This window comes from Diadema antillarum, unplaced genomic scaffold (assembly GCF_040938485.1).
Source record: "Diadema antillarum isolate AM-2024a unplaced genomic scaffold, OU_Dant_1.0 seq00000900_RagTag, whole genome shotgun sequence".
Lineage (NCBI taxonomy): Eukaryota > Metazoa > Echinodermata > Echinoidea > Diadematoida > Diadematidae > Diadema > Diadema antillarum.
In genome coordinates, this window is record NW_027271760.1 from 441863 (window position 1) to 469389 (window position 27527).

General features: G+C 36.8%; 1 protein-coding gene across 1 annotated transcript; it reads right to left on the reverse strand.

Moving 5' to 3' along the window:
• LOC139741050 (neurotrypsin-like) lies at positions 1-10835 on the reverse strand. Its single transcript, XM_071651638.1, has 6 exons — positions 10690-10835; positions 4596-4911; positions 3499-3828; positions 2424-2747; positions 953-1411; positions 1-11 (listed from the first exon to the last, which is right to left on the reverse strand). The coding sequence occupies exons 2-6, from the start codon at positions 4621-4623 to the stop codon at positions 1-3; spliced, it is 1152 nt and encodes a 383-aa protein (XP_071507739.1). The 5' UTR covers positions 4624-4911; positions 10690-10835.
• Positions 10836-27527: the final 16692 nt, after the last annotated feature.

Genomic DNA, 27527 nt, shown 5'->3' on the forward strand with positions numbered 1-27527 from the left:
CTACGGATCGTCTGGTGGGGTATTTATGAATGGACAAACATTTATGAAACATTATGTTCTATGTATTTCACAATGATACATTTCATGAAGTAGTATGCCATGCTTGATCGTGTCAAAGGCTTTGGAGAAGACCAAGGAAATGCCTACCGTGCGTTAAGATCTATCGAGAGCAAGTACACTACAGTATTTCTCTTTGTACAAAGAGCATGGGAAGTACTATGTTATTCTCTGAAAAACCAAACTAGAACTTGGAATGAATATCGTTCTTTTTCATAAAGTAGGCTGTCCTTATTATCTTTTTTTTAATACTTTTGAGACACGTGAAAATAAAGATATTGATCGGTAATTGCTGACGCCTAATCTGTTACCTTTCTTAAACAGAGGAATAACCTTATATTTGCAATCTTTATTGCATCAGAGACATCGCTTTTAAATAAAGAATTAAAGATATGAACTAATTATAGTTCAATAATTCAATGATATTATATTCAATGATGTCATTAAGAATACAATTATCAATGACATCATATCGAAAAATTTTATTTGGCCGATTTCAAACAACCTCAAAACTTTCACAATAATCATGTTTCAAGGAATAAGAAAAAAAGAATTAGGGCTGTTATAGAGGGACCTAAAATTAAACAAAGTGATTATTTGACATTGTTCGTAGAAGGAGGTTTATCGACAAAAATTTTGCGTGGTTCTTACGTTGTTCTCACGTCTTTCACACGGCCGTCTTTAATACGAAAAGAGGGTTTCAAACAAATTAAAATATGTGGAAAAAACCTTAGACAAGACCATTGACCAGGCTACGAACTTACGGTTTGAGAAGGGTCTACGAACTCTGGTATATCGTACAGCCTTTTTAAAGAAGATCTTATGAAATGGTCTAAAATCGTTCGTTTGTGACCTAGCCTTTGAGATGGTATTCTAGCTTTATTTTTTTTTTTACTTAAGATAACAGTGTTTTCTTTCTCATGGTAGTCAATGGCTGTACTCGGCGGCTGGGCAGGACCTGGCCCCGTTACGACGGGTCCATCGGAAGCTGGCAACGGTACTCCCTGCGTTGGATTGGAGGTGGCGGTGTGAGGAACTGTCGGTACCTCTTCGCTGCCGTTCTCATGGGAAGACGACACAGACCCCATGACGGTAGAGTAGCTTGGAGGTGGTGGGTAGTAGGTCGCTGGTGCAGGCTGCGTAGGATAGGCAGTTGAACCTTGTACAGCAGTTCCGGCGGCGGAGGGATAATTTCCACCACTCACGGTGAAGGCCGTTACAGTATTCTGTGTCCCAGCTTGCTTCCTCTTTGCCGACGCACACGCAACAATGATTATGACGACGAATGTGACAATGAAGACCAACGCAATTACAACGATAATAGCTATCACCCACGTTTCAATACCACTGGAACCTGTAAAGTGACACAAAGTGGGTTTTTTTTTCAGTCATATCGTTGCCTATTGGCAATAAAAAAAAAGAAAAACGTAACAGCTAGAAAGACAGGAAACATAAAACTCTCGTGAACACTGAGCAGATCCGAAACGTTTCACGCCTAGAATAAAAAAGAAACAAAAAACCTGTGTTGAACAATGTTTAGACTTACCATACATTTACGTTTTTATCTTTTAGTTTCATTATTGTGACTGAATAACAAACCTTAGGGCCTAACACTTCATTTTCAGATTAACGAACCGCTGGAAAAAACGAACATCACCCGCTGGTTTACATGGTTTATAAGCAATTCAAAGGAGTTCCAGAGCAGTTGAAAGTAAGTCTGGAAAGAAGGAATAACATTTTTTAGCACAGCAATGAAAATTTGATCAAAATGAGATGAAAAAATAAGGACATTATGACATTTTCAAACTTCCGCTAATTTTTTAAGGGAACATTTTTTTTAAAAATCTTAGTCAATATGTATATGGAAAAAAGTAAAAAATGAAGTGACGGATATCACTTCTCCTTACTCCATGCCAAATAGTTTGTAGCTACATAAATCTGTGAAATTTCCAGTTTTTCATGCAAGCCAAGTTTAATTCGCCCCAGTCTCGAATACTGATATATTGAACTGATCATTGTTCTAAAGCTATTCAACCAGGAATACCATCATATTTTACACCTCAATCAAAGAAACATCTATTTTTCCCCATTCTTTATTTTGTGTGTACACAATCAATTAAAATTATCGTCAGGTGATGACATCATCAGTTCACTCATTTGCATATTGAATAATGCCAGCTATACGAGGACTGTTCTTCAGAACTTAGCGCAATTTCTCAATTTCGTAACATCCCAAATTTCATTCAATTTTGATCAAATTATTATGATCATTGTACTGGTAAGATTTTACTCTTTCCTGTAAGATTAACCTATTATTGGATTAGAATCTAACACACTATATGTAATAATAACAACAAGCAAATTACCCGGGGCTGTGGCGCTGCACTTCACTCCAACGTCTTCAACGTGCGTACAATCATTCTCCTTCCATGACCGATGAGAACACTCGGCCAACCTGCTCTCGTCCCCCAGGCAATCGACGTCGTCGAGGTGGACGGGGTCGTCACCGCTGCCGAAGTAATAGTCATGATCGACGACGTCGGGGAAGCCGAGCTGACGACAGACTACTTCGGCGTTGGAAAGATCCCACAGGTCGTTGCACACCGTCCCCCACTCGTTGTCGTAGTAGATCTCCACGCGACCTTCCAAGGAAGGCGATCCATCGGCCAATCGGACGCTTCCCTCGTCACCTGTTTAATACCGATTCGGAAAGCAGATTCACAGTTAATGGTCTGCAATGACCTTTGAACCATAAACCTTTTCAAGACACGGATTGAGGACCTACAGCCTTTGGAAACAGCACTGGCGTGAGTAAGGAAAATATTTCATACCGTCTCGAAATTTTTAGTCATGTGTATAACTTATGTTATATTGTATTTTCCTAACAAACTCTTGGAATCTATTGCATCATTTTAACAACATTTCACATGATCAGTATCTGTAATGCAATTACATAGCATATAATCAGATACTGCTCTCTCCCTGTGGGGGGGGGGGGGGAGGGGGGCTGCAGAGTTCTAATTTGATATTCATCGCATAATAATTGTGAAGGGTATTTTTTTTTTTACTTTGAAGTTAAGTTTATTATCATGTTGTGTAATGAATACCATATGCATTGTTGTTACGTTCATAACAACCTCTTGTCAGTTTCTGTTTCTTCATGTTCTCTGTGGAAGAATGCTCATATATTTTTTCTCTATGAGGTTTTTCTTTACTTCTGTTGTTTTTGTATACATAATATACTGTTATGTTTCTCTATTTACTTTTGTTGCATGCACTTGCAAAATAACGGCCACTGTCTGTAAGCAAGTCCTTTTTTTCATTGTGCTGAAATGAAATGAAAATGAAAATGAATTTATCATGACTTCAATTGATATAAACTTGTATGAGAAATGATGGATGGGGCCTGTAGGCTACTTTTTGATAGATTTTGTTTATTACCATAGAGCCCGCCGAAGCACTGGACTGCCGCAGTGGCGTCTACTGAACATGCGATCACTTGCGCATTGGTGTAGCTACAGTCGATGAGTTCATCCTCAAGCCCGTGGCATATGACGGAGGTGAAAAGTACCGGTAGCCCCGGCGCAGAACCGTAGTCGTCATAGGTGACGTATCCCTCATCAAACCCAAGTTGACGGCACACAACTTGCGCGTCCGTGTTGCCCCACAGTAAATCTGGGCACACGGTCCCCCACTGACCGCCCGAGAAGATTTCGACCCGGCCTTCCCTAGGTTTCGAACCTCCTGACAGACGCACCTCTCCCTCGAATGCTGCCGGGAAGGGTTGAAAATAGATACGTGAGGGTTGAGTTTAAACCGGGGAGTCCCAGACACCATATCTGTCTGGTTTGGAGTTGTATATCTCCAGGTAATGATTTTTACTGTGCACTGTTAGTACTCAGTCATGTGCAATAAGTAGTTCAAGGGATGGTATAGTTTTGGTTGAGATGGAACTTATGGTTTCCAACTATTTTGTAAGATAAGGAGAAACCACATATTATGAAACATAAAAAACACACAATTCTAAGAGGAATTCAAAGTTTATAAGATGGAACATCGTTTTGAAATGGCTGAAATGCGAAAAACAAATTTAAAGGACCCTTAGTCCAATAAAAGGTGGGACCAATCTTTAATAAGGATCACTTTGTTTTACTTTGTTTTTAAATATCTCAGCCATTTCAAAACTGCTTTTCATCAAATAAACTTTGAATCCCTTTAAGAATAGTATGCTCTGACATGTAACATTTCATGGTTTCTTATCTCACAAAAAATTAAAGGCTCAATCTTCATCTCAACCAATACCCTACCATCCCTTTAACAAACAGCTAGCTCTTTTTTTTCCCTTCTACGGCTCCTTCATATTTTCTTTTTATTAAAACATGGGAATTGCTTCATTTCAAACTGCTGAACTTACATACAATGCATTGTGAAAGGGTTAAGTCTTGATTTTGATACTTTACCAGTTTCTTTCAAGATCTTTCTTAAATATAAAAATATAATATTTTCTACCTCGTTATCAAACATTTTAGTGTACTCACCTTCAAGTGACGCCGGCATCTTCGGCATGGATGCAGTCGTGATAGTACCAGCTAATAAATTGGCAGTCACTCAGCTGCTGCTCGCTGCCCGTGCAGGCCACGTCGTCCAGCCATATTCGCTGCGCATCGTTTCCCTTCCCGAAGTAGGCCGACTGTCGGACGTCCCACGCTTCTTGGTAGCCGAGTTGCCGGCACACCACGGCTGCATCGTTCATATCCCAACCGTCGTCACACACGGTGCCCCATTCCCCGTCGTGGTAAATCTCTACGCGCCCTTCACGGGCCAACCTGCCACCTACGAGCCGAACTTCTCCTTCTGCACAAGAGATGATTTCAGACCATTTTACGCTTGTCTAATACTTTACTTTATGAGCTTCAATGTGGAAACTTATCTATGAGCTCAGCGACGGGAACGCTTAAATTTGTGTGATCCCTTGTGGCAACGATTTCCTGATAAATGCTGTTTGATATGAGATCCCATGTGGAGAAACTTTCATGAGCTCTTGTGTGGAAACACTTATTTTTATAAATTATGAGCTCCCCTGCGAGACAATGAAGCTCCTATACGCAGATACACAAACATGTACAATGTATATAGACCTACAAGTAGTTCAGTTCAGTTCAGTTCAGTTTTTATTTCTGCATTTCAAAATCAATACAAATCAACAAATCAACAAAATACTTACATAGTCATTTACACAGCTAATATTCGTAACGTTTGGATCTTACATACATTTTCTTTTTTTTTCAAGAACGAATATCATATATGAAAGGAAGCAATAGGAAATGATAAAAATGAAATGCAGGGGACCATCATCATAAGCTAAGCTTGACGAGGAAGATGGCCCCATGACGAGGAAGATGGCCCCATAATATAGCTTGATTTTTTTTTTTATAATACAGCACGCTTCCGTTATAACGAACACCGTTTTATATAACGAAATTACGGTTACAACGAAATAAAAAATCAGGCCCAACATCATTCGCTCTACTTTTTTTTATTGTTTAGTTGTTCGCTTATAACGAAAGAAAACTGCCGGTCTCGAGGACTTCGTTCAATATAGCCATGATAACGGGAGTCCACTGTATAATGGGTATTGGCATTGGGCCCCCATTGTGTCTCTTTTTGTACAACTACAGCAACAACATAACTTTGCTTATTCATTCGTTTGTTGCGTGAGTGTTTTTTTTTTCCTTTTCGATAGTTTCTCACTAAGATGACTATGAAACAGAATGCAACCGTTCTTGGGCTTATATTTCACATGGATGACCGAAAAGCGATGCCATAAATAAAAAAAAAGCAATAGTAGAACCATAACTGATAACAGGAAAGTAATATATTACACTGAATTCCTTTTTAAAACCAGAATATACCCCTCCTAAAAACAATAACAAAATTCATTTAAAGATAAAAACATGTAATCCAACAGAACCAAAAATGAACAGCTATCAGTCTGTCGGTGTCAGTGAAATTCAAAGTTTATTTAATGAAAAATCAGGTTTGAAATGGCTAAGATGTCCAAAAATAAAGCAAAACAAAGTTAATAAGTTTTATTAGGACCTCTAGGACCTGTTTTGGGATACCTCAGCCATTCATTTCAAAGCCAATCTTTTACCAATAAACTTAAAATTTCGTTTAGAATTGAATGATCTCTCATATTTCACAAGAGTTTTCTCATTATCTCACAAGAATATTCCATTGATTTCGTATTCAGAAATTTTGATAGATAATCGAATCATTGATCAAGCCGACAGTATTAATTATTTAGGAGTTATTATAGATGATAAGTTGACTCGGAATAAACATGTGAATAGTATTCATGGGAAGATTAGTATCTCTCTCTATCGACATAATGCATAAGCTCCGCTCAATACCGCCATTACATACTCTTTTTATGTTGTTTAATGCCTTTATCTTGCCTCATTTTGATTGTTGTAGTCTTGTATGGTCTGGAACCAGTTTAGGTTTTTTATTTATTATTTATAGCGTCGTTTATCTGTTTTACGGAAAAAAAGCAATTCGAATTTGTTTAAACGCCAACCATTGTGACTACACCGCTTCGTTTAAAAAAAAAAAAGAATACTCTCACACAATCTAACAGTGTCTCAGTCAAACTTGGTCTTTTTATGTATAAAATATTCGAATGCAATTTTACCTGATATACTTTATGGTTGTTTTGCAACGAATCGTACATTACACGACATTGAACTCGAAATAAGGGTGATATTTTGTCACCTGAGTATAAAAAAGCTACTTTATATAAATTGCTAAGTTCTGGAATGATTTAGATTTACTCTTTAAGAATGTATTCACTCAAAGTGCTTTTAAGTCTAGATATAAAAAATATCTTTAAAATGCCTATTGAATCGTGTCATAATGTATCAGTCCATCTTTGTTAGTTTTTATTCTGTCTGCTGGTTTTATTTGTTTAATGTAGTATATAGCATATGTCTTTTATGTCATTTTATTTGTCTATGTAATCTATAACTATCATTAAGTATTCTGAATGTAACTCTGAATCTGTACTTGTATATTTCTATGTATTCAACTCTACAAAGGGGATCACATTTGTGTCAAGCCTTCGGCGGTCTTTGTGAACTCTCCGTCACATTTTACACTGTATATATTTCTGTTTTTATGATTATCAATAAAGTGAATGAAGTGAATTGAATTGAATATTGGAAACCTAATTCAATTCAATTCAATAGTTTATTTATTTCCATCATCACAAAGAAAAGAAAAGAAAAAGTTGACATAATCCAAAGTGATACAATTTTTTTTTCATTTCTCTTACACTCGTCCGATAAAGGATTTTTTTTCAATACAATATAAATTATACACGAATGATGTCGTAAAAAAGAAACAATGCACTTTGTCATGGCAACAAAAATAGTAAATAATCACAATGATGGAAAACAGTGTTCCACTAAAAAAGCCACGCTTGTAAAACGTGGAACACTGGAACAAAACAACAACAGCACCAATTTGTTATACCAATAAGACATATTCATTTTAAATTCTTCTATATACTATTGTACATTTTACTCATTGATATAATGATGTTGATACTATGAACAATACTTACTAGGATTTTAGGATGCAAACGTATAAACTATATAACATATCACATTTGTGGCACAGACACTATGGGGCCAGGTGTGCCAGGAAGATTGAACTGAAAGGAAGATATGCAATCGGCCACAAAAAACATAACGACGACAACAACAACAACAATAACACAATACACAGAAACAACAGAATTTGAGGAAATGCACTCAGACAGATACTGGACAACGAAGAACGAGGAAAAAGGAGCAGGGAAGAATAGAGAAGGAAAAGGAGAGGGATGGAAAAGGTCTGTGGACACACTACAAAATCTCAAGGAAAAGTGAAACATGACGGGTTTTTTCATTGAACAGAATTAACTGGTATATTTAGAAAACAAATATTTTTTGAGTTTATACCTAAATGTAATTAACTTCACAGATTCTTTTAGATCATTATCTAAGCTATTCCAAAATCTGGGTCCGGTATAAACAAATGTATTTTGAGTGTGTACAGTTCTAACTAAGGGAAGATGAAATTCTTTAGATTGTCTAGTGGGATAGTTATGTACGTGGCTGTTACGGTGAAATAAAGAATAAAATATTTTGGGTAGATGATTGCAGTTGTAATTAAACATAAATTGACCAAGTTGAAACAAATACAACTCTTTTATTTTCAGAATTTTGTGCTCAAGGAAAAGCTTGTCAGTATGTGCTCGGATATGAAGGTTAAAAACGATTCTGAGCGCCATCTTTTGCAGAAGAAAAAGTTTATCTAACAATGTCGAATATGTATTCCCCCAAGCAAGAATTCCGTAATTCAAGTACGGCAATACCAAACTTGAATAAAGCGTAATCAAAGCCGAAGAAGGAAGATAATATTTCAATCTATTCATTATGCCTATGTTACGTGCAATTACTTTACAAATATTGTTTATGTGACACTTCCATGATAACTTATTATCAACACAAACACCTAAGAATTTAATGGACGAAACCTCTTCTAGGGGAGTAGTGTCAAATATAACATTACCTGGTAATCTATCTAAAGAATTACTGAAAAACATATACTTTGTCTTCTCAATATTCAGTGACAATTTATTTGCATATATCCATTGTGAGACATTCTTCAATTCATCATTCACTGTACTAATCAAAGTATTAGGGTCAGGGTGGGAATAAAAAAGATTGGAATCATCCGCGAATAATATGAAAGAGAGTTTATCTGAAGATCTATAAAAATCATTAATGTAAACTATAAATAACAGTGGGCCTAACAAACTTCCTTGCGGAACACCACATTCTATTTTCTTCATAGAAGAATCAAAACTGTTCACATGTACATATTGAAATCTGTCAGATAAATAACTCGTAAACCATTGCAAGGCTTTTCCGCGAATACCATAATGGGATAACTTAGAAAGAAGTATACCGTGATTAATCGTATCAAAAGCCTTTGAGAAGTCCAGGAAGATGCCTATTGTATGCGAGAATGTATCAAGTGCATGTGTAATCTTTTCCACAAAGGTAAGTAAAGCGTGGGTGGTGTTGTGATTTTCTCTGAATCCAAATTGAAAATTCGTAAATATATTACTCATATTGAAAAATTTTACAGTTCGGATATATACTATTCTTTCCAAAATTTTAGAAATTGAAGTTAATAACGATATTGGTCTGTAATTATTGACATCATTTTTCTCCCCTTTCTTATATATAGGTATAACTTTGGCAGTCTTCATTTGACTTGGTACAAGCCCAGTACTAAGTGATAGATTAATAATATATACTAAAGGATCTATTATTTGAAGAATTATATTTTTCAACAAATAATTATCGATTCCATCACAACCTGGGCTTTTCCCTTCTTTCAAGTTATTAATAATATCAATAACTTCTTCGTTATACGTAGGGTCCAAGAATATAGTTTTAGGATTAGGTATATCTAAAAAATCAAAAAACACTTTATTAGATGAAGGGATACTTTGTGATAAATTTTTCCCAATCGATGCAAAAAAATCATTAAAAATTTCGGCCATACCAGCAGGTACATTGCTTGAGGTATTACCCCATCGTACTTCTGAAATACTAGATGCATCATTAGATGTATTCATAACATCTTTTATTGTTTTCCAAGTATTCTTTATATCATTTTTATATTTCATTATCTGGTTGACATAAAATTTTCTCTTTTGTAAACGCAATAAATTAGTAAGCGTGTTTTTGTAAGTCACATATTTTTGTCTGTTTTTATCCGTAGGGTTACTCCTGTATTTATAAAACAAATTATTTTTTCTATTAATCGATCTTAAAAGTGATTGGGTTATCCACGGGAGACTTGGAGTTCTTTTATAAGAACTTTTCCTTGTGCAAAACGGAATATGTTCATCAATTTTAGAAGTGATAGTTTTCATAAAATAATCATAACACAAATCAAGATCGGTATTGTTGTATACAAAAAACCAATCAATATCTTTTAAACTATTTTGCAAATTAATAAGATCATTGGCCGTAATCTTACGACGTCTCTGATAATTATTTTGCCTAGGAGATAACTTAATTGGCACTTGTGTAAAGATTGGATAATGATCAGAGATGTCAGATAAAACAATACCAGACTCGGGAATTGGGAGAATATTACAAAAAATATTATCAATCAAAGTGGCAGATCGGTCAGTAACACGGGTCGGCTTAGAAATTAACGGTAATAAAGAAACAGACATTAAGGTTTCTACAAATTCTTGCGAAATATGTTGGGAGTTACATTTCATAAGATCAATATTGAAATCACCCATTAAATATACATGTTTATTTGTAAAGCCTAAAGCCCTATCTCAACCAAAACTATTCCATCCCTTCAACTGCACACCAAATACCAATATCAATCACTCAGTATTGTATTTTTCATGACAGGCTATGATGGTGCTTGCTGCGAAATTGGTAAAATCATATCGAACAATAAAATTCATCATTATAGTTGCCAACTGAGAGCACATAAAAGTTATCAAAATGTGTGCAATATCCTCTACGAATTCGAATACATCAACCTTACCATTCTGGCCTGCTGTGAATCCCAAGATAGCTATACACATGAACAAGATGGCGAATTTTTCCATTCTGCCCTTTCAGAGGCCCGCAAAACAGTGTGTTTCGGTGGGATTTGTGCCTCTAATTCTCCGAGGGGAGACAGTGAACACAATGTAGACCGAACATGCAAAATGTACGTTGACCAAAAACAGAAGGATCATAGCTATTCTTAACTGAGAGTTGTCATTCGTCATTTTTGCGTCATCTCACAAACACACACTTTGAACCTCTCGCCACAAGCAAAACCAATGTCTCTGGTACACTCTCGGTAATAAAATATACGACGATACGTGACGCATGCATGCATGTATATGCTCTAAATTTGTCCGACCTTTCCGAATGTTTGCTCCAGGCAAATTTTGAGGAAAAACGGGTAAAGCGACTACTTAGGCGAGCTGTATATATGTATATATGTGATTATATATACACTGTATACATATAATGAAATATTACCCTGCACAACAAAACACACAAAAAGTTGCCAGACATGGATTTTTAGTTAAGGGCAGATTCTGAAAGAGCAGACTCTAAGCTTTAAAATGACGTATAACTCGATTCAAATGGATTCTCCTAATCTACATAAATGTTGAAAAGAAAGCGCACACTCTGGAAAACTTTGAACTGAGAAAAGACGCTGTAAAGTACAGGGTCTATTCAAGTGCCTAATCTTTACTGAGCCGTGCTACCCGTGCCATGAATGGGACAAAAACTTGATGTAAACCACTGTAGCAACAACAATGAAGGGATTATCAGATTAAGCTGAAATTAAACATGGTTGATAAACACATTCTGTTCATAATAAATGTCAACTTTCAAAGCAGTAGCATCATCTTTTCAAAATTTATTTCTCTTTAGAGTTGAAAGTGAACAGTGTGCAAAGGATTGTCAAGAAAAAAAAAGGGGATCACACTACTTTACCAAAAAAAGGGTTGTAGAAAAATTGCTAAAAACCCACTTTCCATTCAATTTACGATCCCAAACTTCGGGATAATGTAGACGAAGAATAGCTCTTTCAGAAAATATGAAAAGCTCAAAATTGACTTGATTGACCCGTTTTCATCTTTTTTGAGTCCACACATAAAATCAAGGGGTGCGACTTTTTGTTTGTTTGGTGATGCAAGGTATATATATTATTATATATTAGACGTATACCCTTGTGTGTATGTTCTGCTTCAGAAACGGATTTTTAATCTAACATCACATCGCATCCTGGTCGCTGATGAAGAATGCGATGACTAACCTGTTTGGTGTCTTGTTTCTAAAACATGCGCTTTCCTCGCCAGGATAAAGCGTTTTAATGCCATGTTAGGTTTTAATTTCATATATATATATATATATATATATATATATATATATATATATAAGATAAGAGATACAAACACAAATTATAATATACAGCATTTTTCTCTCTCTCTCTCTTCTTAGTTTTGTTTTTTTTCATGTTGGTAACTATTACGATTCCATTAGTGCGTGTGACAAGTGTGTGAGTAGAGACCCTATTTCCGATGTTCTATGTCTGTTGGTGTGCTTTTACAATATCGACAAAAGCCTATTAGTATATCATGACCTCGTCCCCCCCCCCCCCATTTTGCACAAGGCAGTGGTCTTGTGTGAGCGTTTCTTTTTCGTTTGTTCAAGAATCTGTTTTGACTACCGTAGGTTCCTATATCGTTATTTTGTACTGTGGTATAACTATTACAAATTGCAGCTATATTTAATGCATATTTTGCAGACTTTTCCTAACATGAAAACGTTGTTAGCAGTCTCTCTAAGGCACATACTTATCCTCCACAAGAAATCATCCACCAAGACTGTCATTTTATTCGTATCAATTCGTACAAACTCAGTACGTTAATAGAAGATATTCACAATTATGATCATGTATTGTAGTACACCTGTCTTTTCCATGTTGTTATCCAAGTTCCATCAATGTTCGCTCATTAATTATCTGTGAATTGCTTCTGCTGTCACTTTCTCTCTCCCTCACCCCCTCCCTCTCTCTCTCCCTCACCCCCCCCCCCCCTCTCTCTCCCTCACCCTCTTTTGTTTCTGTCATGTCTCACTGTAACCATTATACTTCTTATTAAATTATACAAGAATAATTAACAAAAGGAAAGGCACAAATAATTGATAGAGAGAATTGTACAATTTGTATGTTTCTTCCATTTTTAATATTCTACACTATTGACATTGTTTGACATTTGGGTTGGAGCGTAAGTTTACGTAGGTTTACTCAGTTAACTTTATCATCTTAGAATTAGGACCGACTTTTAGAAAGGGGGAAACTAGATATTTTCGAGCGATCGTTATTAATCTTGAAATAAAACGTCAGGCCGATATCTGGGGATTTCATTTGAGTTGATGCGACAACTTGTCGTTGCTGACAGTCATGGCTTTTACGATATTGGTTGTGATTGCTCTAAATTTAGAACAATCAAAGGGACATTTTTATTGGAACCTCATTTTATGAAACTAGGAGCAAGATACATCCAGCCCTTTTATTTAAAAGCACAGCCCCACCCATCCCTCCCCCCCCCCCCCCCCACCCTGAAAGGGAAAAAAAAAACACATGATGCGGACAGTGCGTACTTTCTGGAGGGGCGCGTCATGTTTGACTAGGGTAGAAACGGGTCTTCCATTTCGTGCGAGAGTCTTTCCTGTTTCGTTGATACGAGGTGCGTCACGATCAGCGGCTCTGCTACGAGCTCATTGATGGGACTGTTCGATCACGGCTAACCGGGCACGGCAAACAGAATGTGTTTGGTTTTGGCCTATCGCCGTCGGCGATCGTCCTCCTCTTCCTCCTCTGCCTCCTCTGCCTCCTCGGGGTCAGTCTGCTCCTCGGCATCTTGTTGCTCCTGCGCTTGTCCTTGGGCCTCTGGTTCTTCAGGGGCCTCTGGTTCTTCAGGTTCCTCCGTCTCTGTCTCCGGCTCTTCTACTTCCTCTGGGTCCTCTGCTTCCTCTTGTGCTGCAGGGAGAATATTATTATGACGATATCAGTCACCGCGTATCGACTCGGGACTGCATGCTTGTCCAGTATTCATATTATGTAATATGAGAACTCACTGTCTCTTCCTATCTACAAAATTAATCAGTTTCATCCTTTAGTGACCAAGAAAAAGCAAGCCAAACTTTCGAAAGCGTTTATCTCAGAATCAACTTTTGACCGTCAGGTGTCACTTGCGTCGGTTCGTGAAACGACCAACGATATGTTATATGTTTTATAAGAAAATAGAAGTCACTGATTGGATGAAAGCAATCACGTGATACTGGACAGTCGATAATGTTTACCAATATTATGCATGACTATGTTTACACATTTTTTGTATGTCGCCTCCAATTTGAACCATTTTCACCTAAAGCGCATACATGTATTGTGTTACTTAATTTTTCTGCATTGCGTTGTATTGTATTTGTCTTTTGTGTCAAATATATCATTGTTTTACATATCATATCATTATTATGATACAGATTATACATTAAATTGATAATGCTTTATCATTCAGATTGTATACAATCTAAACATTACGGTTGAAACTGTTCGACATCGCCATAAAAACTACAACATGATATGAAAGGAATAAGCGCAATGAAATAGAATAATGATGATAAAAGTGATGATAATATTAATGATAATAATATACACTAACGATATATTAATATAATGCAATCACATTATTTACATGTATATCTGTAATGCTTCGCTACAATGCACAACTATATGTACTATGACCATGATGACCATGAGTTCTTCCACAGGATATCCCAAGTTTAATAACTATAGTAATCAATGTTATCAATGGCACTACAGAGTAGAAAATCATATGCACACTCTGTTATGCCTTCTTGTAGTAAGTATACCCACGTAACGCGTTTAACATCCTAACGCAATTTACGAACTCCATCAAGCTTTAATGCAATCCTCTTCTTCTTCCTCTTCTTCTTTTTACTGCCCAACATCCCTAGTATAATGTTGGTAGCGCAGTAAGAAAAACTTAAAAACTAGTTGCTTTGCTCTTGAATGAAGTGGAGGGTTGCAGTTTTGATTGAAGAATCCTTGTTTGTGATTCCAGTGACTGTCAGTGGTAGTGCGTTCAATCATTCATTTGGTCAGGGATATTATTATCCTATCTAGTACATTCAAGTTCATGCAAACTATCGCAATAAAGACATGCGTTTTACTAACTTTAAAGGGATCGTATAGTTTTGGTTGAGACTTAACTTCAGGTTTTTGTCATTTTTTTTTTGGGTGAGATAGTGAGAAACATCTTATGAAATATGAAAAAGCATGTAATTCCATGAGGATTTCAACGTTTATTTGATGAAAATTGATTTTGAAATGGCTAAAATATCCAAAACAGAGTGATCCTAATAAAGTGTGGGACCCACATTTTTATTACAATCGTTTTGTTTTCACTTTGTTTTTGGATGTTTCAGTCATTCCAAACCCGATTTTCATCAAATAAACTTTGAATTCCTCTTAAAATGGTATGCTCTGTACTATTTCATAAGTCTTTTCTTGGAATCTCACAAAAACGTTAAAGCCCAATTTTCATCTCCACCAATACTGTACCATCCTTTTAACACCTATTGACGTAAATATTGAAATTTCAAACCAGAATACAGTAGATGACGTCGACTTACCGTATGAGGACTGCACGAAGAGTGTGACAGCAAACATGCAGAGAAACAAGACTGCGAACTTCTTCATCTGAATTTTGAAATGAGATACGATATGAAGATACCAGTTAGTAAGCTATGTATGCGATATGATAAAATAATCATCTCATCATATTATGGGTGCTAAACAGTTATACATGTTACACTGTAACTATACAAAAATTTGTGGGTGAAAATTTGTTAGATATCAGTCTCTAACACAGATTGAGTCTTGCGAAATATCCGAGGAGAAAACACAGTTTGTTGTGATGTACAATATAAAGTAGGGGAGAGCGGGGTGAGTTGGGACGCGGGTCAAGTGGGACACGTCCTCTGAATCAAAAACTGTTCAACCAATCAGCGATTGGCTAATATCTACAATAAGTCCCTAGCAACCATACATCACATTAAGAAAGCCATGCAGTTCGGCAAATTCTAAGTGTGCATAAATTGCTATTGAAAATTTTCCCCCAAATATGATTTTTTTTTTAAATCAGGTTAATTAACCTGTTGTCTTTGTATTCATGATTTCAAGGGCACAATTGAAGCTGGTGGTGAGCCTTATTGATATGCAACTAATATAACTTGTTTTTGACAAATGCCTGCATGGTTACTGAGCAGTTGTACATATCTATGTATATGCCATGTGAGGGACAGTTGGGACAACGTGTCCCATTTGTCCCTCATAATAGCATTACATGTAAAACAGTTCAGATTTTCAAACATGTTGTTCAAACTTGTTTTGTTGAAATAAAGATCATTTTAAAGCATGTTTGACTGTTTTCATTACCAATGTTTCATTACGCCTTCAAACTTTGACTTTTCCGACATGTTTATAGGATGTCACACTTTACCCCACTTTACCAACACCGTCCCATTTCTCCCTTGCCGTTGTCCCACTTTACCCACGGGTGGGTCAACTTCTCCCCCAAAATAAGGTTTTTTCTTTTCATTAACTGCAGAAAATTGAGAACAGTGCCACCCCCAGTTTATAGCTCTTTATGTAACCTACCGTATGAACCTTCATGCAAGCCCGCAAGGAAATGTAATCATCTCTTTTATAAAAAGATATCAGAAGAAAATCGGCGAACTTGAAATAATGTCCCACTTCTCCCCGCTCTCCCCTACCTATTTCATTGTTATTATTATTATTATTATTATCATTATTATTATTGTTATTATTATTATTGTTATTATTATTATTATTATCATTATTATTATTATCATCATTATTATTATTATTATTATTAATATCATCATCATTATCATTATCATCGAATCTATTTCTAACATTTCACGAAAAAAAAAATACATTTCACTGGAAAAAAAAATAATAATCAGATTACAAGTCAAAACATACAACAATTGTATTGCTTCTACCAAACTGAATGCCAGGATATCAGGGCATATCGAAAAAAAAAATAAGGCCATGACTCTGAAAGTAAATGACGGAGCTAACTATAAGCAAAGCTTGTAAGTACCAGTCAGCTCCTAAAGTTAAATGTATTTCGTATACATAATGGAAGACAAAAATAGACATGAGAATAAAGATGCTCATATTTTTCCTGATATTTCCAATAATCAATAAAAAATTAAAAAGGAAAGGAGTTAATAACATCGTTATTACTAGAGAGGGGCCGTCAAAGGCGGCAGACCCACGCCTAAGTACAAAGTCGGGGTAAACATAATGTGCATTCGGTCATCTACCAGAATTCGGCCACTTAATTGCCAGTGTGCTTTATCACCAGCCAGTGAGTTCTACCAAAGATCGTACACTGAAGTGTACGATCTTTGGTTCTACAGTCACATCACACGCAAATCACATCATTACACATACGGTATTAACACTCATTCACGTACAGGAAAGTCCTTAAGTCTCCTCCAAAAATCCATCGAAAATCCCAAATTCCACCGTCAAAAGTGCAGAATCGGAACTTTTCCAAGCGCGCGCGAATTAAGTCCAGTTTTAAGAGTATTGTCTACGCGACGGGTCGCGGAAAAAGCGCTAAAAATCGAGAAATACGCCGTTTTCTTGCGGGATATTTTGATTATAGCAAGCCGAGAGTGTGATGATATCAAAGGTCGTATGAGTGTACGATCTTTGATGGTATCCACAAAAGTAAAAAAGAAAAACAAAATTTACGTACCCCCTAGGCAATTACCCCTAGGTTGAATGCAAATGTCTACTGCACCAGTATTCGGCCACCAACGAGCGCCGCAACGTCGCCGGTGCAATTTTGCACCAACAGTGTAGAGCGCGATGCATTTTCAGCGGCCTTGCACACGCATTGACATTGAGCACGCATATCGTGCAGTGTGACTGCGACCGAGCAAAATACTCCTCCAACGAAAAAAACAATCAATGTTAATTTGAAAAATCATCAAATATCAAAGGTCGTATGAGTGTACGATCTTTGATGGTATCCACAAAAGCAAAAAAGAAAAACAAAATTTACGTACCCCCTAGGCAATTACCCCTATGATTAGTGTCTACGGGAATTATTCAATGCAAGGGTTGAATGCAAATGTCTACTGCACCAGTATTCGGCCACCAACGAGCGCCGCAACGTCCCCGGTGCAATTTTGCACCAACAGTGTAGAGCGCGATGCATTTTCAGCGGCCTTGCACACGCATTGACATTGAGCACGCATATCGTGCAGTGTGACTGCGACCGAGCAAAATGCTCCTCCAACGAAAAAAACAATCAATGTTAATTTGAAAAATCATCAAAATACGGGCCAGTTTGTGATGACGGAGAACGAACTTTCATAAATCTAGAAGGACATAGTCCCTCAAATAGGCCTAAACGTAAATTTCGGAATTCTTACGAACATTTGAGCAGCGAAGTCGGATCGTTGGGGAGTTTATGTTTTCGTATGGTAGCGGAAAATCGCAAAGTGAGAAACGGGAAATTTTCGGAATGGTCACTATACCATGGGGTCAAAACTTCAAGGTCACACAGAATTTGCAAGGGTCAACCGATTATCACCAAAATCTAATCGATTCTTTCCTGTCATTAGAAGATCCAAACATTCCCTGAACATTTCGTGCAAATCCGTTTACCCGTTCTCTTGTTATCTTGTACACAAACAAACAAACAAACATACAAACAAACAAACAAACAAACAAACAAACAAACAAACAAACAAACAAACAAACAAACATACGGAACCCTTTACATAACCCCCTGCCGATTTTCATCGGCGTGGGTAATAATAATGATTAGTATCATTACTATCAGATAACAATAATACAAATCAAGTATAGTGAAAGGATGGGGTATTTGAAAAATGCAAAGTGACTCAAGTTCTGTGCTGAGACTGTTTCTCTGCGTTTTAATTCAGAAGGGTAAAATTGTTCTGTTGACATAATATGATCGCAGTAAAGAACCTGGGTTAGAATAAAATTGTGAGTGAATTAATCTATGCCGATTTACCTTAAGACATCGTATACTTTTTTTTTTCCACTGTGGACACCTGAGATTCTGAACACCACCGTGCCCATTAACTCTACTAGATGTCATGACAGATTTTTATCGCTAATTTTCTGCTTTCATCTTAATTAAAGGGGAAATCCAGTAAAAATATATGTCAGTCTGATTTAAAAATTCTGATTAAAAATTCCGGACACCATCATCATATAGAATAATGGATATTGCATCAAGATTTAATGGATTTTACAGTCGCATACGGGTGTTTAGCACCCGAGGAAACAATGGGGAGGAAGGTAGCTGGTATTTACAAAGCCTGAAACCTGACATATAGTGTAAAACAAAACAAGGAATCATGAGAAAAGTGGAGTACAGATGCTGCAAACGAAATGTAAATAGTATTGACCGTTGAGGTTAGGCAAGACGTGCAATCACAATTCCCCTCCCCTATCTGTCTCCATATATATATATATATAGATATGTAGATATATATATATATATATATATATATATATATATATATATATATACATGTATCGGTTTCTCCTCCACTCACCTTGGTTGGTTTGGAGTGCAGCGACGTCGACAAAATATTACTTGATGCAGCAGCGGCGGATGGCTCAAGAGCTTGGAGCAGGCTACAGACAACTTGGGTCCTCTGTGACTAGACCTGATGCGCACCTGGGACTTATATAGTACGCATACTCCTACGCAAAAAGAGAAAAGGTGAGGGTGGACGTGAGAAGAGACCTTCGAAATTATAGTCACGTGATTACTTTCGTTACAATCGAACTAGCCCGCAAATTTTGCTGTTGTTTGATTTTATTACTTCTTTTGACAGGGAGCTATCGGAAATGGAGGAGGCATTGTTACCCTCATTTAGACGCAATGCCTGAAAACGATTAGGTTTGATATGACTCTTACTGGTAGATATAGTACAATGACCAACGCTCGGGGGGGGGGGGGGGGGGGCTTGCATGGTTGTTTCTGATCTGACACAGGTAAGTGGGCAGTTTACAAACTGAGGTATCATCAAATACCCCCTAGTCGAGACGGCAGCTCAGGTAGATTTGATTTGCCATTTGTTTATTGAATTGACTTGTCTTACCTAGATGTATAAATCAAGCAGCTATACTGCGTGATACCATTTCGCGTTTATTCCAGCAACAGGAAAGTTATGCAAGAGAATATCAAGTAGTAGTGTGTAGGCTGAGGTAGCTGACAGGTTCGAGTTCCGTGGTTCCTTTATTTTCGACATGTTTGTTGAATTACAGATCAGCAGTAAGCGATCTTACAAACTTCATTTGTTAGAGGGAAACAAATTGAAGAAAATCAAACCTCAAGAGGAAAATTAATCATTATACAATGTTATACATCTCGACTAGACTAAGTAAAATGGTAAACTCAAACAAAAGCAGAACAGTATACAAGTCACATCCAAACTAACAACAAATTCAAAGGTACGAATCAGCGTGAGTTATCACTCATATTCACCAAATGGCGATCTATATGCGGTGACGATGTCATTGTCATTCAATGATATGCATTCAAATAATCACACACTAATGCCTAAGGGCAACCGTAAAATACTTACTTTTGTGAGCACTAGCCCATATAATGTTGCTTCCCTGTACATTCTGTTACCTACAAACTTCAACTGTGCCATTTCCATGTGAATGTACGTTATGTAACTGTTATTGTCATTTTCACTTGGCTGAATAAATAGATAATGGTAATCTTCAGATTTCTCTCCAGTAATAAATGATAAAATAAGAAGCGCACGTCTTGGAGTTGAGTTCATTAGGTAAGGGTGGATTTCTAATGAGGAATTGTTATGATTGCCATAATACACACAAAAGCGCTGTCTTACCCTTCATGTATAAACCGGAGGTTTATACATAATATGAAGGGTAAGAAGCGTAAGAAAGAGAATCTACGAATCTACGTAGGTTAGTCTGAACCTTGCGAGAAATCTTGCATTGCATGCAATCCTCAGAATTCTTCGTGACGGGATTTAAATTCTCTTTTAACCCTTGCAGATATTTTGAAAGGTCTGTTGAGGAACGCCATCCGTTGATTGGTTTATTGGGATACCTTTCAAAGGAGGAAAAAATGATATGTCATGCAAAAGTAAACATTGAAACGGTTCAAAACCTTCGTATCAAGTTCAGCATAACAAACAAACAAACAAACAGAATGATGTGCAATCGTATATAAAAACAGCTAGGTGAAAGTTAAGTGGTTTTACGTTGCAATGTAACTTAGAGGCCGAGGTAGAACCGCAAACGCTAAAAAAGGAAAGAAACCAAACAACCAACAAACCGCAGTTTTTGGGCGGCATGTACCACATGTAACTATAATACTCATCTTCATATTTAACTTCATACCACACATAGGATACAAGATGTTTTAGTTTATTTGGAGGAGTTCATTTGTCAAGAATGACATTAGCAACTTTTCAACCGAAATTACAAGCTCACTAGCCATGCTGGCACGATCACTTTGCGTAACTGGACTAGTAACAAACAAGCTAAACGTATCGATAGATCAACAAAAACTGTAATAGAAATGCAATCGAAAGTACAGCTGATTCGATAAACACCATAATAATGGAGTCGCAACCAATTAAACAAGAGTTAGAGGAAATCAAAACTTGGTGACCTCATTCACAGTTTCATGGCAACGTAGCCTTCGTTCAAGATCATGTACTGTTTACCTTGACTGAACCGCCATGATGTCTCCAGTATAGGTAAACATCAGCTTTGCTCTTATCACTCGACCTTCTCCTGACGTCACTGCAAAATGATTTGACGATGAGGATGCGCTGTATCCATGGAAACTCATGAGCTTGTATGTACACTTAACACAACACAAACCAGATGACCTAGACGTTGTTGATGAAATCTGTGACTGCCAAACCAGAAGCTTGTCCAACCTGTGTGCACTGGCCGTGTGAAACTGAATTTTGGGCCAGTAAAGAACTAAGACTTAATCTCTGCTTGATTTGTTTACAATCCAGTGGCTACATACGAATAAAAACAACAACAATAAGGAATGATTTACAATCCAGTGAATGCAGTACTAAGGTACAAAAGGCATTTAAGGATTGCTCAAGTTAGTTTGAATGTCACTTTATTCTTTTACCGTGTAACTTCTAACTGTCTAAACAGTACGTGGTAAATGGACACAGAAATGCTTGTTTTTTTTTTCTCTTCAAACGTGTCTCATGTATGTATAGTACTCACAAATATGCTAAATGTGTTTGATTTTTTAAAGAAGAACATTAAGAGGAATCTTGTAGAAAAAAAACATTTCGCAGTGTTGTTGTACTGAAGATAAGGTTACGAATTTCAGGCTTAAAATGGTGTGAACAAACATTGACACTTAAAAAAGAATGATTAAAAATGAAATTTTAGGCTAATTAGTTTCCCTTTTTGGAATAGTAACTATTTTTCTCAACAATTAAAGTAACAGGTTGTTGCACTTCTCACGTTGATTTCCTGTCGCTTTAATGATAAGTGAGTCCTACCATATCGGTTGAATGTATCGCCAAAGAGAATGAAAATTGCACAAAGTGAGAGTCTGTACTTCCGTTTAAATGTTTTGTCGAACAGGGTACAGATGACTGTCTGTAGCCACAAAAAAGTCAGTCTGTATCATTTTGCTTGAATGTATCACCACAGGAAATTTCAATTTTTTCCATGTTACTCTGATAAATGGTGTTCACTTTCCTTCTTTCTACAGACAGTGACAATAAAAAAAGAACAAACAAACAAACATACACACCACAAAGATGCAGAACACAAGTAATGTATTGCTGCACCTTCTTTGAGTTGCTATCAAAGAAATCTTCCATGACCTTCTATGTATTTGTGTTCTCACTTCTAATTTCGACTGGTAACCGTCTTTACAGCAAAAAGGATATCAATTAAAATGATGAAAAGCTTGGTTTGTTCTTTGAATTCCAATGATGCATGTGCTGCTATCACAAACAGTTGGGCGTAACAACAGTGTAGGCAAGAAACACTTCATTAACTAAACATTTTGAAATCACTTTGATAACCACTTTTAACACACTGTAATTCCTACATGGGCTAAATAAGTGTCACGTTGCATTGATTCTTTTTTTTTTCAGTAAATACAGAATACAACGCATTTTCATTGCTGATACAACAGGTCAAGTAGATATACCAGCATGTATTACTGTAATCGACAACAGCTAGGAAGGAGCTGTTTCATTGTTACGTAATAGTGACCCTGGCTACATGGTTTAGACATTTTTTTTTCACCATTCAGATCAAGGGAGGACAATGCCCCATACAATAATACATTCAAACCTATTCTCTGATACTTAATAATCACACTTTCATTGTTGCATTACGCCTAATTTAGTGCTTTTGAAGAAAAGCGCGCTTTTTACAACAGTGCTAATTCTCAACCAGTGTACATGGGCCGCGATGTCTTCCAAAAATAAAACATGAAAAAGATTTGTATTCGATATACACATGTAACATAAAAAAGAACAACAACAACAACAACAACAACAACAAACCTTGAAGGAGCCAAAGTGCATGGGCCTTGGGTTAAAAAAAAAGATTGAGAAGCGCGGGTTTTACAATTAATATACATTTAAAACCATACCGTCTGCCTTTAATACTGGCAGAGTCGTTTCAGAAGGAAGGATTATCCGAAACCCCCTAGGCAGTGACGTCAGAATAGTTGGCAAATTAAGATTATTGGTATTCTTGCTATTATAATGGTAGATCTACACTTTACTCATGAGTATAGAAAACTACAGGGAATGTCCGGGAGAATGTTGTTAAAGCATAAATACACAATACACAGATATACATGTACCACTCTGTAATATCACAACAATGTGCTATTTAATATGCTACAAATTGAATAGTTGATATGGTGTGGGTAAGTTGATGTAACATGTTTTTGTTATTTGATCTTGATGCAACGAACACTTATTGAACCGGACAAATTTTAGATTGTGTAGAAGCTGTCCCAGGATTCAGTCCTAGGGTAACCCAATCCAAATATTCTTTTATTTCAAAGTTTCTTTTTCGATTTTGTTTTTTAAGTTTACAATTTAATTCTTATAAGTTAAATACGTTTTAGATGGATTTAAAACTGCACCTCTGCCATTTTCAGCCTTTATAATATAGGAAATGCTATAGTCCAGGGTAATAAAGAAATCAGCTAATCATTGCATATTAATCGTCATCTCGTGGAGCAACGTAAACAATACATTGTAAATACAATATTATGTTTAAGTGTGTGCTCGTCTGTGTGTTATATCTCAAATTTCCTGTTTTGTTCGAGTTCTCCTGGGTAAAATATTGCTTTGCAACTTTCTCTGTGGTACTCACTGTGTGACATTTTGATACACTATCTGTATGTATGTACCATTATACGTTGTATATGCTAATTATTTTCTTTACAAAGAACCCATGTTAGCCAGGGTTTGCCCTTAGGTCGATCCTTACGTTTTTATGTTTCACCGAAGACGATTATAATGTAATTATATAACGCTTATTCAATCAGGAAATCATCATGACTCTAATCACCGTTAATCTTGGAAAAGACACCAATACTTGGACCATTTTTGCTGAGTGTCGACTATTTTTTCTGTATGGCTAATATTGTTGAGAAAGATATTAACTTTAACATGATAACCAGATGATTAATGTGTTTTCGACACGACTCATCAGTATAGAAGTCTTCATTTGGCGGCGCCATCATTTATAATCTACCATTTTAATTCTAGTTCTTAATTGCAACTATTGATTGGGAGCTATAGGCCTCCTACACAAGAAACATTTACACAAAAAACTGATTTAAAAAAATGAATGCAAATCTATTTTTATTTTCACTGCATTTGTATCATTTTTTTTTTCGTTTATGTGGAACAGTGCTGATGAATCTATGCTGGCGGCGTCGGACTGAAAACGCATGGGATTTTGTTATATAATTTCTTTCCATATAAGGCGTACGCGCAAGGATTGTCTGAGGAACCTACGCGTTTTTGGACCCCGTTGAGAGTCGGGTATTGTGCTTGCACTCTATACAGTAATCTCTTACCGGGAAGTCCTTCAGAATCGCCCCTATCTTTCCGCCCTAATCTCACTCTAAAACCCTTGTTTGTGCTGATGAACCGAGCGGCTGTTCAAGTGTGTGGGTTGCGGGTTAGCTTTTAATCGGCAATGTACAATGTGAAAATCAAAATTTAAAATAAAGTTCGAGCTCCCTTTTGGTTTAACCATGACTTTTCCATCACCTTCTCTCATTCTCATGGTGATATAACAAAAGAGAACGAAACTGGCTTGTAGTTGACCCTGCTTTTATGTCTTTAAACAGGAAGTTTAATCCTTACCTGGTTATGTCATTAGCTAGTTCTTGTTTTGTTTTTATGTAATAGTCGACCAGGCTAAAAAAAAACAACAACACCAAATTAACCTTCCTATTATCCAATTAGGTATAGATTAGGTTTTGTGTATAGGTGCGTTTCATGGCTTTATTAAAAGTTTCATTTCTGTGCTACTGACACGCATGGAAACGGGTCTTTTTCATAAAAGACTAAAGATAAAAATTCAGCAGCTGCTGAAAAGCAGTCCCATCACTTATGGTACATTACTACAATACAATTACGCAAAACTTATACGAAATAGCAAAAATGTAAATTAACAAATGTAAAAATACACTTGTTATTACATCACTTGTAACATGACGCATAAATACACACATTGATACGCACTCTTACACAGCACAAAAATAACATTCACTGACAAGCTTCTTCTCATCTCCAGAATCCCCTCTTTTCTGTCTCAATCACTCTTTAACTCTCCGACAAAGTGATTGTAAAGAACCTTTCCACCCACATCTTAGTTCATATCTGGTAGAAGCCATTCCGAAATGCACTCAGAACAGGAAGGGAAAACTGAAAGGCACAAGTTATGCACAAAACCAACACGAATGTGTTGAATTACAGTCCGTACAAAATGCCACAGATTAGACTTATCGGAATCCAGAGTTTCTAGAATGAAGGAACGAAAGTGAACTGGTAAGGGGGGGGGGGGGTGGTATAGTATTTGTGGAGACGAGGATTGGGCTTTTAACTGTATGTGAGATACCAAGAAACCACCTATGAAATAGTGCAGAGCATACCATTTTTAGAAGACTTCAAAGTTTATTTGATGAAAATCGGTTTTTGGAATGAGACATTCAAAAACAAAGTAAAACAAAGCGATCGTGATAAAATGTGGGTCCCACCTTTTATCAGGATAGCTCTGTTCTGGATATCTCAGCCATTTCAAAACCAATTCTCATCAAATAAACGTTGAATATCTCTTGAAATTACATGCATGCTCTTTCACATTTGGTGAGAGGTTTCTCATTATCTCACCGAAAAAAATGTTAGAAACCTGAAGTTAGGTCTCAACCAAAACCATATAATACGATCCTTGTAACATATATACGACAGTGCATCAGCTGAGAGGGTTCGCTCCCGAAGGGAAGTTGTATCTCACTCCGTATACATCCATGTGTTACGTCATAGTTGGGTTAGTTTTGATACGACTCACAAGTATACTGAACGTATAATGATTAATCAATAGGCTCGTCGTGACAGTCAGTGAGTCAGTTGGCAAAATATAAATGCCTGCTTGCTTTTCGCGATTCGAATCTATTTTTCTCTCTCCTTTTTAAAAATTTATGTGTCAATGAGTCAAATAGGCACTAATCTCATACACAAACCTATAATGGACAGGTAATAATATAATGTGGCACGTAGAGGGTTGATGCGTGTTTTGAATGCTGATAATGATATTCTTTGTGATTTACCACACTTGTGCAATAGTAGAATAGTAAGTACCATCGTTATGTTGTTAGTCTTTTGTTATCTCATCATTGCAAAGTATCCTGGCTTCAAATATGAATCTTCTTCGAACGAAAAATCATTATCTTTGCTATAATATTATCCTACTCAATGAGGGTCAATGATGGACGGAGAGGTGATAAAAAAAAGGAAAAAATGTGATCATTTCTGGTCCTTTTATTTCCCCTGCCTGTAGATGTTCACTGTCATAAACCGATCCAGCGGTATTGGAAAATACAATTTTCGTAATGAATTTCAACGCGAATGAATGCCTGGGACTTTTCTACCACATCGGCCCCCACCCCTTCGCTTTTTTTTAAAAATTAGATGTAGTGTTGGACAACTTCAAGTATAATGCAGCGGAGAAAGGACATAAGTGTACTCAATATGGGAAAGAGCTTTGAAGACAGGGGGGTAAAACATGTGTGGGAGGGAGGGGTGCATTGCCATACAACGACAAATCAGTCTTTTTTTTTTCTCTCTCTCTCTTTTCTTTTTGAAAAGTCGATCCGATGTGATTGTACTATATTTGGGGTAATCCAGAGAGTGGGATTTATTGCAAGGCCTGAGATGAACTCGGTGTCACGTGACAGCGAAGTGCACAGCGAGTAATCGCTTCCTTTGAGGGGAAAGTGTAGCTGAATCATTAGTCTCCTCAAAAGGCTGTTTAGTTGTTTCTTTTAACCCGTTGAGGACGGATTGACTTTGCTACAAAAACGTATTTCCCTTAGACAAGTGCCCGAGTATACTCGGGACTCGTCCTCAACGGGTTAAAAATCACCACCGATGTGTTGCTGTATAGTCTCTTTATATTTTGCCCGGGGCGGGGGG